Here is a 15,990-nt window from a genome sequence, read left to right as displayed (position 1 = left end):
TAAATGTTTTGGGCCCCTGTGTGTGTGTGTATATATATATATATATATATATATATATATATATATAAAACAAAATTTAACTTATACAAGAGAAATTAATGACTCTTATAGTGAACTTAAACTGAAATAAAATAAAAATGCAACTTGCTGAAAATGCATCTGTTATAAGGCATATTGCAATTGCAATTTACTTCAGCTGGTGTCAGAAAGACTTCGTTGACACAACCACAAGTATACATTATTAAGGTTGTCCTTTACTCCCGTTTGCATTAGTATTTGCGATTAGAAGCAGCACAATCCAGAAGGCGGCAGTGGGTTCATTTATAGTTACTATCAGAACATCCTTATTTTTGTTGTGACATTTAATACATAAAACATAAACCGTGTAAAAAAACAGCGTTAGTTACACAAATTGTATTTAATGGGAACAAATTAAACAGTCCTTTTAACACCACAAATAAATGATTTTCCATTTGGCCTTGAGAGCAGGCACTTTTGTTTTTAAATTGAACTACAGCCTTCAAATAACAATTGAATATAAATTTACTGGTTTACACAACCACCTCAAATTGGTAGAACATTCGCATTACACTGTTCAGCCATTTTACCAGTTACCCTGTACCACAGCAAAAGTGTATGCCAACACAGAAAGGACAATGCAGGAACATCTACAGTACTGAGTCATTTCTGCGAGTAATGAGATTTGGAACATAATAAATAATAAACAAATATTAGAGATACAATTTTTATAGTCAGGACAGGACTATTCTGTCAGAAGAGGTTTAGTATTGATGAGCCCTTATAAAAGGAAAATGAAGAAGAAAAGTCACTGGTCCAATGCCTAAGTCCCTGCGTAAATCTCATGCATAAACATGGGATCCTGAGTTAGGAAAAAAAAACAGAAGATGCTATTACCTTCTGCAAAATAATAATAATAATAATAATAATAATAATAAATGTGTCTAAACGTGTTCAGTTGAAAAAAAAATACATACTGAGTGAAGTGCATTATGTTTGCATAAATCAATAATTATCTGAAAGAAATCAATTCTGTTAAATTAAATCAGTATTTTTGCAGTATTTTTCAGCCTCTGAGTGTTGTTTAAAAGGAGTGAAAACATGACATTGAATACAGTAGAGCAAGGACAATCATATGAGTTCTTGGTTTCTTTACTCAATCTGCATATACTTTGATCTGTGTTAAAAGAAACTGTCTTTCGACATGCTGCATAGGAGCTGGAGAAACATCCAATCTCTTCTTTGTCTGTTTGCAAGTATCTCTGTCATGTTAACATACTGTTCGTAATAAGCCACTGAGTGTTATTTTACAGTCCAAGATACAATACAAGCCCTGAACTATGTATATGTGGATGTTAACAAAAGAATTCATTCATCATTTAAAATAAAGTAAATTTTCTCTTGCAATAAACATTAGGAGACAGTAAAGAAGCCGAAAATCCTTACAGGGCAATAATATTACAACAAACAGGAAAAAGGATGTACTTTAACCTTGATCATACTTTTTGTTGTTGTTGTTGTTTTCATTGTTGTTCTATTCAAGTCATAAATCTTAGTGAAGGCTTATCCCAGCTCTGTCCCTTTGGCAAATTCTGAAATGACCCGTACTTGATTATTATTATTTTTAGAAACACTCCTAATCTGGGGCCAGACGTATAAAATATGCACAAATTATTATGACAAGAAAAATAGCTTTAACTAGTTGTTTTCAGCAAGGAACACTTTCCCCTTCACAAATAAGTGCAGCAGTCATTTAAAAATCAAAACACAAATCGATAACACTGTAGCAAGTCAAAGAAGGCATTTCTTGATTTTTTTTGTTAGTTTTAAATACAGTTTGCAAATTGTCAGTATATACACATAACCCTTCTTTAAGTCCATTGTCACTCTTCTCTGGTTCCCTTGTAGGACATATCAGTGTGGCCTGCTGCTTGACTCAGATGGCTGCCTTTTGCGAGGAGTAGCGTGGCCATTAAGACATCCGTTCAATCGTTTGGTCAAGCCACCGTTCAGAATGTCCTGGATGTGCTGCACTATCAGATTAATGGCAACTAGAGAAAGAGGAGAAAAAAAAGGTCAGACATCCCTTAGAAAAAATATGAGTTTATGAAATATTACAGTAAAATGGTTGACGTCTAAGCATAATATTACCTTTATTTAAACTGGTAACATTGTGAATGAATAATTCATTATCTGTAATAAATTATTAAATAATTAGCTATAATACATTTTTATTTAGTTCTGGAGGGAGATCATACCAAGTAAGATGTTTAAATTAGAATCACCACCATTAAATACACTTGAAAGTTTTAGCTGTGAGTCTGGCTGGGTCTGTGTTACTAATAGTATATCTTTCAGACCACGAAACTTCTGAGGGTAAGTGGAAAGGTCAAGGCAGCTAAAAAGGAATGTGCAGAATTTGAGAACGGCCTTGCTAAGAAATTCCTAAACAGAAAAAGATGATAACTAGTCCCAAAACATTTTTTTTTCTAGCTCCACGGTCACACACTAATCTCACCTAGATTATCAGCTCCCCTTGGGATGATCACATCAGCATACTTTTTTGTCTGGAAACATAAAAACAAGAAGTATTTTAGTAAGGTTCCCAGGAAAAACAAAACAAAACATCAGAGTGCCCAGGTGGCTTTTAAACTGTATTTCATAACTGCTTTCTGGCTGGCACGAAGCCAGAGATGTTTAAACTAGAAGTTTCTCAAGGAAATTAAATTCTTGTGAAACCTCCTAATTTTTAACAGCTATTTATTTTATAATTATTGACAAAATGAATACAAATAGCTAGCTATCTACACTAGTGTTTACACAAGAAATTTTTTAAAGCAATTAACGCAAACATTCTAATTAAAGAAAAAATTCCATGTGTGCATTAAAGGATCATAAGTTAGCACTTGAATTAACAACCATTACATTATAAAGTATTTCCAGCTTCTATTTCCAGTATGGACTGTTAAAAAATAAAGTAAAAAAAAAAAGTCAAATCATTTTGCAAAATAATTAATCTTTGCATCATAATAAAATACTGAATGATCAACTGTTTAATTTTTTTGTTGTTGATAATTTGCCAAAAGACATTGATTCTGAAACTGAGAGCAGCCAGCACAGATGCTTCTTATAGCTTAATGATTGATGCATATCTATATCTATAGCTTCTTATAGCTTAATGATTGATACATATCTATAGCAGTGTCTAGCGGTTTTGTTAGCCATCTATATCTCAGAAGCATCAGTAGAAAACATGTCTGGATGGGCATCCTTGAGTTGGCATGCGATGGTTGTCTAAACTAGCTGAGTGGAACTGGATAGCGATCTGCAATGTTGTTCTTATGCCTGACAATTGCATAACTACAATAATAAAGTGGAAGTGGGACTGAAACAGTCTCACTTTATTAAAAACACTTTACTTTATGGAGAAGGATATCCAAGAGATAAAAGTTCATTAGTCAAAGAAAATTTTAAAAAGACTTTCCCCAATGTACAGTAGTCTTATTGACTTAAGTGCAGAATTGGCAACATTTTGTAACAAAATACAGAGTACATTTAGCCCACTATCTTTATCACTCGTTACATTTCTTTACCATCTGATTCACTGTTACTGACACCACCCCAAACTAATAGTCTCTCTACAGCAGCAAGTACTCAATGTAATAGTTGACCCCTGTTCGAAATCCATCACTGCATTAATCAAGACAAGTCAACTAATTTTTGGATTTATATCACTAGTTACCACAGATTTGAAATCTGAAATATATATACCAAAATCATATGCATTATAGGACCTGCTTGCTATCATTGATGTCAGTGCTGAACCCAAAGCAAATTGATCTCTATGAGTGCCATCTAACACCAAAGTGATATTTATGCAAATATGATTGCTTTGTCATTAACATGAATTAAGCTTGCCAGCTACCTAAACACAATATGGTCTTATGATAAAATAATATACTAATATTACACTATTACACTGTGTAAAACAATAGCCAATTTTAATAGCAAGTTAGCCATTAGCTAGGCTAATGAATAGGCCAATTAACAAATAATACAATTAGCAAAGTTAGATTTGGTTTTATTTAGGTTATCTTTTATATTGTAGGTTTATTTAAAGTAGTTATTCATTAAAAAGCTAGCTACCAAAAGGTTAACTAATATATCATGTAAACATACAACTTAATTTGCTAGCATATTTTATTCCTCATGCTGCCTGCTGTCGTGCGATAGAGAGACACTGTGAATCTACAAGGTGGGCCTTAACAGTGATGATATCAGTTTCAAAGAGCACATTTCGCTTTTTTTCAGCTGGGTACAGATGGCAGCAAGCCAAAAGATTTAAACAAAAGATAAACTTGCACAGACAGAATGAGGATAAGAAGTAGCAATAGGTACTTATTGAAAGAGATACGGTACAAGAGTAATGTGGACCTGGTTTACTTCCTGTCATGCAGATGTTACGCTAATGTTGCCTACTCTAAGTGATTTTCTTTTTTTATTCCAGATTTTTTTTTCCCGAACGTGCTTCCTTCATAAAACCCTGCAAAGATCAGGAGTAACCAGTTTTGCAGCTCTCAGTTACTTTTGCTATGTATATAAAATGTTGTACACTGCTGAGTTAAAAAGACGTAATGCAGGGATAAGGTTAAAGTATACAGTATATGGGATCACCAGAAAATGGTCATTGCTTTCAGTCATCCAGATCTGAACTATCGAACTGCCTGCACTGGCGGTTTTGCTATGTATGTATACAGAGATGTTTAAATTTGTGAAAAAATGAAAAAAAAAAAGCTACAGATGTCAGGATAACACAAGAAAAAAGAAGCATGAAACACCTGCTTCAGTAAGAAGAAATGACAGTTAAAACCTGAACTCACCAGTGTACAGGAAGACAGTTAAACCAAACTGATCTTAAACTGAAACTTTCTCATGCCAAACAGCCCTTTGTATTAAAGATACCACTTACTAGCCACTTATATAATACAGATATACTGTATGTGTATTTTAGCTTTCATTTCCTGACATTTACATCTAGATGGTAAACAACAACATGGCACTTTTGGTAGCAGACCCAACCTTTAGGAGGGTAAAAGTAAATTATAGTAAACAATAACATTTGGATGCATATCCCTTGGTTGCAATTTATCGCATTAAAACAGCAACCCACTGATATCACCAAACTGCTGCATTTTTCTTTTCCTGGCTTGCACTATAGCTTATTTTAGTTATTGCTTGTTAACCTTTAGTCTCCTCTTCAGGAAGTGAAATGCATATGAAACTGAGGTTATGGTCTGGTGACTTGATGAACTCCTTTGCTGTGTTGGCGGTGTGTTAGGGTTATTGTCTTAGAGTGGATGTATTTCTCTGTAAACAGGCATTTAGAATATTTTTTCTGAATTCATCCTGATGCTACTGCCATAAGCAGCATCATTAATAAGAAAGCAGCAAACCAAAAGCAGCCAGCCAAGTCATTACATGAGGATCATAAGCACAGGCTTTTCCTTTTCACTTTATCAGGGGTTGATCTTGGTTCCAGAACTTTGAAGGATTATATCTGCATTTTGTTCGTGAATTCCAATCAAGCCATTTGATTCTTACTCCTAATGAGTGGTTTGCATCCTGTGGTTTGGCCTCTAAGTTCATACTCGCAATGTCTCTTTAAATGGTGGTCTCACTGAGATTGTTGGTGATCTCAATGACTGTTGTTTTTTTTAATAGCTTGCAATGTTTCCGTCATCTTGTGCTATAGTTTTCCTTCACTGACCCATTTGATGTCTGACTGTTAGTACAGCAGAGGTTTATTTACATACTGTACCACACTGTTGTATTGGCTTTGCCTAATGCTTATGCAATGACTGATAGATTTTCCCTATTTTCTTAGCTTCAAAACATTTCTTAACAACAAATTCACTTACACAAAGTAACATATTTAAGCAATTTAATGACTTATTTAAGCAATTAATCTAAAGGCATGCTTGAGCAACAAGAGTTTACTGGTCAGTTACAGTTCCAATATTTTTGATCACTTGTAAAAAGGAACCAGCAAAATGTGCCATGCTCTAAGTTTAATTTAACACAACTAGAAGAAAATATCAAGAAGTTAAAACCTAAAAACTAATCTATTGTCTTACAGTTATTTTTACTTCAAGCACAAAGATCTTCATCATTTAGCTAAAATGTAAGAATTCAAGGACATGCTGTTGTAATCTTTTAGGGGCGAACTATATTTATATAGACTTCCGGAATGTGCAACATAAAGTGTCATATCCTTTTTTCAGCGCAATCTGGGCAAAGCGATTAAATAAATCTTACTTCATTCTCACCAACATTATATATTTAACTTAGTTGAAGTGGAATTGGTCACATAAGCAAAGAAATATCATAAAAACATATAATCACATGTTTTTATGTCTGTTTCTGGTTGTTGGTTTGCTATGACAAAACAATAATATGACCATTTTGTTAGTTCGACATTTTTATACCATCATTTTCATATTCCAGTAATGGTTAATTTACCCATATTAAAGGTAATGCTTTTGGGTTTGTTGTATGAAGCCCTTTGTGTTGACACACACTGCCAGGACTTCTATATATTCCATATTTTATAAAATCACTAATTTATCATTTGTTTATGTTGCGTTTCTGGCATGGATCTGTGCCGCACAAGATTTAAGGGGCAATGAAAGTATTGCCTTGTTGTGAATTACGCAATTCACTATGTAGAGCACATAATTTCATAAAAATGAAAAAAAAAAAACTTTACATATTTGGTAATCAAGTAGTATTCTTAAATCAGTCGTCCAAGTCAAACTTAAAATATTGTATTTTTTAGTTTATTGACTTGCTTGGAGCAAGTTATGGGTCTCATTTAGTCTAATTATATGATCCTGCCACTATGCTAACATAAGCTAGTGGAAGAACCCCTTCATTTTAATTATAAATCCTGTAATTTCCATGCAGACTAGGTCAGATCCATCTTTATATGAAATGCTTTTTTTTTTTTTTAATTGTACACAATCAGTCAGACAATAAACTGTTAACAAATGTTTAGTAATCCTTATCTGCATCTCACTGCATGATCTTATACCATTAACCACAAAATTATTTCATTATAGTTCTTCACTTGACTATGAAAACCTACATAAAAGTATCCGGCTTCCTGAGGGTCTATAGATTTCCCTTTTAAAATTTTCGAAATATCAACATATACCCTTCTTTAAAACTATTAAACGTTCTTAATATGTATTTTTGTTTCAATTGAAAAAAAATATATACTTTAGCCTATACATCCAAACAATGACTTTTAAAAAGTCATAATTAAAAAAAACAGGTCCTCACTTTTGCTTCACAGGAAGGTGACGAGCTAATAGAAGGTTCTGTACACAGACAAAATGTGAGAAATATTTTAAAACTTACTGGCAAGCAGAACTCTTCAAACGCAGGCTTCACAAATGTGATATATTGACTTAAGACCTGCTCCAGGTCTCGTCCACGTTCACTGATGTCTCGCAACACTGATGAAAAAGACAAAAAAAGATATATCTAAAACCATTAGCTTTAATTACAAGTAGCAATGTGTTCTCTTCCAGAACCACTTTGACACAATTTAAAACTTAAAAAATTCCCATGCCATTAGGGAAGATAAAATCCATTGATGAGATAGTCTGACCATTCAATACATTCTGGTAGTCAGGTGACATCATTCTATTGCCAGATATTGTTGCTGAGCCTAGGTCTGACCAACTGAACCAACTCCAGATCATAACACTGCCTCCAGAGGCTTGTACAGTAGGCATTATGCATGATGGATCGATGAGTTTATGTGGTTTTCTTATTACTCTGATGCACCCATCACTCTGGAACAGGGTTTGTCTGGACTCATCAGACCATGTGACCTTTTTTTCTGTAGACCTTTTAGTTGGACTACAGATGTTCCTAGGTGGTTCCTAGGACAGACAGTTCAGCTTTTTTTATGTAGGGCAATATTTAGACTCTTCTCAAACTGCCCCTTTTTTGGACACATGGTGTAGTCCAAATTAAACTGATGTTAAGAATTAGGAAATAGCACAGAAAAGCAATCTGCTCTGAAATAATGGCATACAAGTACTGAAACTACATGCTCCAGTGCTAACCTACTCACCTCTGCGTGAAAGTCGTGTATCAGCATCTGTGTCGACAAATAGTTTCATCTGAAAGAGATCCCTAATTTCCTGTGAGTAGAACATGAGAATACCTTCGAACAGCACCACGTCAGCCGGGTACACTGTCACTGTTTCCTTTTTCCTGTAGAGAAACACAAAGCAAAGAATAAATAAAATAAACACAGTCCATATTACTTTTTTTTGAGAAGCTACAGGGGCTTACCTGGAATGGGTTACAAAGTCATAGACTGGGATCTGAACTGTTTTTCCCTCCATGATGTCACATAATGTCTTTACCACTAACTCATTATCAAATGCATCTAAGGAGAAGAAGCAATAAAGTGGATGAGAAAAAAAAGTGAACAGAGCTTGCCAAGGCCACAACTAATGTGAACTTCAAAATAACACAGCAACTAAATATAAAAAAATTCCAGCTACCAACTTACAAATACACCAGTTACCTGGGTGATCAAAGTTGTATTGTCCTTTAAGTGCCTTGGCCTTCTGTTCTGGGGTAAGTACCTTGTAGAAACTGTCCTGACTCAGGATGGCCACCTGCCTTTGGTGATTTTCAATTTTATTCTGGCCAAGAAGCTCCATAATCTTAGCACACACGGATGACTGTAAGAAAAAATATATATAAAAATGAAAATATCTGTCTGATTTATCAATCTGTGCTAACAGTATACTGTTGGTTTAAGGATCCTCAACTAAACTATTGAAATTCTCTAGGCCACCCTGGCTAAAAATCAGAAATTTATATATACTTGAAGTGACCTGAAAGTGAACAATAACACAAAGGTACTTGGTCGGGTTATCCTTCAAAACATGGGCATGTTTAAAGGGCACATCAAATTAAACATTGCCCTAATTTTATTAATTTGTCAAGTGAAACAAATTAAAAGACTGAAGGATACACTAAAAAACCAAATGTTTGCTGCCAACTGACCATCACACCTACAGTATGTATATTTGCCTTTGGAAGATTTAACCATTTAGCTACAAGAGCATTAGTAGATTAACCACTGATGTTTGATGATGTCACTGATGATACCATTTTTATTTTTATTCCAAAAACGTTCAATGAGTTTGCAATCCGGGTTTGTGCCAGCCACTCAGGTTCTTCCATGGCAATCTTGGCAAACTTTTTTTTGGTGGATGTTCTCCCTAATTTGGTCATGTCTAATTCCCACCCCTATTGTTAGGGCACCCACATCAGCGAGAGCTACCAACCAGGGAGCGCAAAGGCTAGAACATGCTTCCTCTGAAGCACATGGAGTCGCCACCCACATCTTTTTGAACAATGTTAGCGTCGTAACAGATTTGGAGGAAGTCACTATCCAGCCCTTCCATTTGTTTGACACCCATCACTGGTTAGTGTCACCAAGACTGGGTGGGTGTGTAGGGACCTTTGCCTTCATGAATCTTGCTTTCTGATCAGGGACGTTGTCATGCTGGAACAAGTTTGGGCCACTTAGTTTTACTGAAGGAGAATTTTGTGCATTTAACTTTATGGCAGCAGGTCCATGTATGTAAATATTACAAATATATGCCAACATCTGCAATGACACAGATATTCATCACATTCTGTTTTAGGTTTCATATCCTTTGTTAGAATAGGTTTAATAATAAGGTCAAAACGTATTGTACGAACATGTTACTAATCAGTTTTTTTCTCTCTACGTCCTTAACATTCCAATTTAATTACATAAAAAGAAGACTGGAAAAACTACTGTGTATTTAATATAACGGTTACATTTATTTATCAAAGCCAGCTTCAAGGTAACGGGGCGGTTTTACTGTTGTGCTGTACTGACTGCATCTAATCTAATTCCAGCATTCTTGGTGTGAAATGTTAAGCCATATTGTTTTGAAAATTGTCTTACTTCATGCAGTTGGGCAACAGTCTGCATGTCTTGTCATGTAAAATATCAGAGTACAGCAATTATGCATGTTTATCTTGTTATTTCATGTAGGACAACTGTTTAGGATTCATGAGCACTGGTATATGACAGTATATTACAATATGTTAAAACAGTTTAAAAGTAAGTTTCATAGCTTGCCTTGCTGAATTTTCTATTTCAGAACTTACCCGCAGCAGATGCCCTTAACTATATAAAGAAGTAACTGACCATCATCATAATAAGTCAAATGTGTAGCTCCAGTTTCAACCACCAAGTTTAGTTATATGACAGCAGTGTGTAGGAGTTAATCCCAAGAGTACTAATACTAAGAGTTTATTGTACATTTATTACACAGAACGCATGTTCAGCAGTGGCTACAATGCAGTATAAAACATAAGACTTATATTAATAATATTCATTAATACTCATTAATAGCTTAATAAAAGTCAGTGTACAAGCATGTCATGAGAATGGCATAGGATATGTGTCACAGCAAACAACTTTTTGAAGATTCAATTCAATTTTATTTTTATAGCACTTTTAACAGTGGTCATTGTCACGAAACAGCTTTACACAATCAAAAGAAAACCAAGATCTCATAAACTCAATATCAAAACACTATACCTAGTGTCATCCTATACACTAGCAAGCACTCAATATAACCGCTTACTGCTAGCTACTAAAGTTGTTTCCAAATCAACATTATATTAAATTTTAAAATAAGGCCATGTGATCCTAAAATCATTCACCAATCCATCGCCCCAGTGTTCGACATCTACGCATCTGTCTCTTAACATCACCAGACTGTCAGGCTTTACTGCACCCTCTGACCCCACATCTCTGAAACTATTATATGCTGCATCAGGGCACAGAAAAAAAGCCAGCTGACCAGACTTGGTCAATGCTGACTAAACATTCTTCTATCTCAGCCTGAGGCCAGTGCAACCAGCACACTATGCTGCGAATGGCAATATTACTGAGGATATACTCAAAACATTCAACATGGTCTCAGTTTATGAATAAAATAACGTCAAATGGACCAGAATTTCCTGCATCAAACATAAAAAGGTAATCAATATTTTGCCATACTTAATTCTAAGTAAAAGTAACTTTAATAGCATCAACACAATGTTCTTATAGGAGTGTTCTTACTGCAGACACAGCATAACTTTTAGCATCTATAAAAACAATAAAAAAAAAAAAAAAAGATCTAATCGAACCAGACAAGGTCAATAACAACCTATATCTAAGGAAGAGTAGTCAAAGCACAAAAACATGGCCACAATAAAAACACTTCTTCAACTAAGTCGGAGAGATGGAGCAAGGCCATCTGCCAGCTAGGGATATGATGACACAGAAGCACAAGACACACAAAGTCGCAGACATAATGAACAAGCCGTTATTAAGCTGAAATATCAAAACACACCCTTATAGCAAAACAGTAGGTGTGGCTAAATCCCATGAATTTGGGTGGATAACAGAAGAATTCTGTTACTGGTGAAAAAAAAACGTTAACAGCAGTTGGCAATATCAATTGCTTTTAATGCTACATTGCCTGGGTTTACTGGAAGCTCTGGGTATTCATATATGTATACAGATAAATATATGGATATACTGTATAGATACTTCCAGTGTTTTGTTTTTGGCTCCGCTCCAGATGGTGAAATATCTTAATCTTAATATCTTAATATGTGGTGAATGTCTTGGTCAGTTTCACTTTTTTTTTTACTTTTACTTTTACCCCATTAAGTCCTTTTTTAAGTTAGAATATCGGTTATTGTCTTGTTGTATTATGATGTTCCTTCCAATTAGAGTGGATGCATTACTCTGTAAATTGGTAAGTACAAAGAATCTTGGACCCAGAACCCTTGCAGCTTATCCAGTCTAGCCAGCAAATGATTAATGCTAATAAGTGGTTTGCATCTTGTAGTATGGCCCCCATGTTTCTGCTCTCAAAGTATTTGATTAGGCAATTGTGATAATTTTACCCCTGCCCTGTGGATGTCACTAATGATGTCACTGCCTGTCTTTGTGTTTTCTTCACAGTTATCGCAATGTTTCCGTCATCGACTGTTGGTGTTTCCTTTGGCTGACCTAAAAATGATCTGACTGATGATAAACAAGTGGTGTATTTCTTTTTTCTAACAGTTTAATTGTTGCACTTGCTGTGCCCAGAGTTTGTCCAATGACTTTAACTGATTATTTTCTTCTTTCTTAGCCTTAAAATGACTTGCATTTCTCCCACAGACAATTCTCTGGTCTTCGTGCTCTGGTTTATAATTTTTTAACAACAAGGCAAAATCCATGGTTTAAACTAAAGAGTAGAAAAATTAAAAATAAGACAGTATCAATCTTTTGAACAATCAATCTAACGGCAGCAAAAAGTTTTATATTCTCAGTCATATGTTTTAATATTGATCATTTGTGGGTGAAAAATGTGGGTTCAAACAAAAGGTGTCATGTTCTAAGTTGTCTAAGTGTAAACATCAAGCCATCTAACACACAGTACGACTTGAGCTCAATCCCTGCTATCTGATAGCACACATATGAGGATGGGTTCCATGTTGAGTCTGGTTTCTCTCAATGTTTCTTCCTATTGTTATCTCAAGGAGTTTTTCCTTCCCACCGTCTTCCCACCGTCCCTCTTTGCTTACTCATCACGGTCAAGCTACTCATTTTGATTCATAAATTTTTTCTCACATGTTTCATTTCTCTATGGTTCTTTTGATTATGTAATGCTGCTTTGCGACAATGACCGTTGTTAAAAGCGCTACATAAATTAAATTGAATTGAATACATATCACTAAATACATATCATAAATGTATACACACACAGGATGTATAATGATATGATGTTTATTATATTAATATAATATAAATGTTGTTAGCCTTTCGGTCCACAGCGGACCATCTGATCCACACAACTTGACACAGTCGAATGTTTTTTTTTACGCTGAATGCCCTTCCTGAAGCAACCCTCCCATTTTTATTCGGGCTTGGGACCGGCCCTGCATCCAGTGGCTGGGGTTTGGGCATTGGAATCGAACCTTCCTCATAATGTTATCATATACAGTATATATACAGTATATAAAATATATAGCACTACATTTAATATTAAAATATTTTTTCTTTTCCTGAAGTATGTGTATATATATTCTCATATTCATTTTGAAATCTCCCTTTCTATTTACATACCTTAAAAGAGCATTGGCTAATAACAAAATCCAAAAAATATAATGATGTCGATTTTAGTGTGTTGTGTGAAATCTCACATGAATGTTCACCTGGGTTGATTTGCATCATTTTATATTTATCAGTTAGCCCTTGTGTCCTGTAGATGATTAAACACTGTCACCCTCACTTCACTCTCAAGTGGGCACTCCCATTAGGAAAGACTTTCATCATAGGATAAAGCTGATGAGTCAGAATAACTTTGCATTGCAGTGATCATTCCCTCAGGGGACAATTTGACCCAAAATATGCCAAGACATGCTTTCTACAAGCATTCACTGTTCACCTGTAATTCACCAGTGTGTACATAAAACCCTATTTATATGACTAATTAGATATTTGAATAAAATTAATTTGTGTGTGGAAAAAAAAACTAGGTGGTGCGCAGAGTGCGTCTTACTGGAGACGCACGCACGCACACCCACACACACACACACACGTGTGCCACTGACCCCATTACTGTTTACCCATTGCTGATCGTAGCCACTCAAATGTGTAGCCCTACCAGCTTCGTTCATCGGTTATTCGCGTTAAATAAGCCATTTAAACACTGTACACACTCCCTAACGGACAGGCGAGTGTAACAGCAGTGTTACCGATCAAACAAAGGATCGCTGCTCTTTGTGAAGGTGCGGAACTGGTAGACAAAATAGATCAAACAGAGCTGTGTGTTATGAGCATCTGCCAACCTAAGACTTGCCTTTTAAGAGAAAGTCGTTACCACGTTAGACCGAAATGTTCAGATGACACACAAGCGGATAACCTGAGTCAATCTGAAGGAATCCGTAGGCGAGCTAACCGGGAGCGCGCGAGGACACGTGAACAATGGCTAACCGGTTAACTCTGGTGTTTAACACACGATAATAAACCGATAACCTTGAAACTCCGGTTTGATATCCGAGTGGATGATAATTCTGTCTACCATCGTGGTCAGTGTTTGTGAACGGGGTGGGTCAGTCAAACACGACTGTCTCAAACAATACACCCTGTTACAAAGGATGAAATTTAATACGTCGTCTACATCAAAGCATCATCCTCATCGATAGTTTGTAACTATTTTAACAATATTCTTTAAAATAGTTACACTATAACATCGTCCAGTTCGAAGTGTAGAAGTATAAAAATGTATCGCGTGCGATGTAGCTTTTAAATGCATCACGTTACCAGATTTGCTTTCATGTTAGATATCTAGAATCCGTCATTAAAGGGGAAAATATGATGCCGTGGAAGAAAAAAAAAAAACGGAACAGACGCTAAGGACACGTTAAGGTCTGGCGTGAACCACGCGGTCGTGAGCTCTCATCTACAGACGCCAAGAGCACAATACTATATGCATCCTGTCAAATAGGATTTTATTATTTATTTATTTATTTTTGTCGGGGAGAAAATGAGATTGCCGACCTTTCCGCTGGCAGTCCCCCCCGCCACCCCGATGAGGAAAGGCTGTCGGATGGTGTGTGTGTGCTCGGGTTCACGGTGCTCCAGATCGGCCTCGCTGTCTCCTGCCATGCTGCCGGTCAGTGTGAACACGATCAGCGCTGCTCCGAGCAAAGGAACACGATCAGCCCAACTCCGCCTCCTTCCTCTTCCCTTTGTGTGTGTGTGTGTGTGTGTCTGCAGGCAGATGCATGAATGACTCTGAGACAGGGCCTGGAGTACAGCAGTTGTTTAACATTACAAGTGACACACACAGCGCCATAAAGCAACAGTAGCAACACGATAACTCTGGTCCTGTAATACTTATGTGACATCACTAGAGAGATAAACAAAAGAGACTGGCTTAATATTTGTGTATGTGTGTGTGTGTTTGTGTTTACCAAGAATCCCCCCAAAAATAGGAATTTGGGTTTGGGTCTTGCAGTAATTAAATGCCTTGATAATTCTGTCAGCTGTCAGTAGGAGGTCTTCACTGTAGTAGTAAGACAGTGGAGAGAGAGAGAGAGAGAGAGAGAGAGTCATGGTCCACACTGACGATAATTGCTCAGGTTATATTTAAGATTATATATTAGCCTACATAATTTACATTCAAAATATAATACAAAACATGATTAAAATTCATATACAAAATTTCATTTAAACAAATTTCCAATTACTAGGATGAATTTTGGACAATGATCAATGAAGTATGATCAACTATTTATGCAGGCACAACATGATCCCCAGTGTTGAATTAGCACCCAGTATGTTGAATTAGCACTGTTCAGTGTTTATATAGTTCCAGTTGAACTCAAATAAACTCTAAGGATTTTACTTTCTGCTACTGTTTAAGAAGATCAGGGACCTGGGTCGAGCCTGGGCTCAGTTGAGCATGCATGGTTTCATTTTATGCAGTGATTTGATAATACATTATCATGATTGGATGTAGTCATTTAGTTGACCATGAACTCTTTTGTAAACTAGAGTATTCTAGAGGCAAATGTGAGGCCATCTGTCCGACAGCTAAAGCATGACCGAAATTGGATCACGGAACAGGACACTGATCCACACCAAGCACACCAGTAAATATACATCAGAATGGCTGAATCAAGGTTTTTGGATAACCTAGTTAAGATCTAGACCTCAACCCAACTGAAATGCTGTGGTGGGACCTTAAGAAAGCTTGGCATTAGTGAATGCCCAAAAACCTTAATAAACTGAAGCAATATTGCAAAGAAAAATGGGATAATAATTCCTCCACAACAATGTGAGAGACA

General features: G+C 35.9%; 1 protein-coding gene across 1 annotated transcript; it reads right to left on the bottom strand.

The window, feature by feature from the left end:
- Positions 1 to 399: 399 nt before the first annotated feature.
- Positions 400 to 14,875, bottom strand: uck2a (uridine-cytidine kinase 2a). Its single transcript, XM_053504742.1, has 7 exons — positions 14,699 to 14,875; positions 8,624 to 8,783; positions 8,386 to 8,482; positions 8,162 to 8,304; positions 7,438 to 7,535; positions 2,537 to 2,585; positions 400 to 2,069 (listed from the first exon to the last, which is right to left on the bottom strand). The coding sequence occupies exons 1-7, from the start codon at positions 14,804 to 14,806 to the stop codon at positions 1,933 to 1,935; spliced, it is 792 nt and encodes a 263-aa protein (XP_053360717.1). The 5' UTR covers positions 14,807 to 14,875; the 3' UTR covers positions 400 to 1,932.
- Between the last annotated feature and the right edge of the window lie 1,115 nt (positions 14,876 to 15,990).

Source organism: Clarias gariepinus, chromosome 9 (assembly GCF_024256425.1).
Source record: "Clarias gariepinus isolate MV-2021 ecotype Netherlands chromosome 9, CGAR_prim_01v2, whole genome shotgun sequence".
Taxonomy (NCBI): domain Eukaryota; kingdom Metazoa; phylum Chordata; class Actinopteri; order Siluriformes; family Clariidae; genus Clarias; species Clarias gariepinus.
Note: the sequence above shows the minus strand (reverse complement) of the source record. Positions and strands in the feature narration are given on the sequence as shown.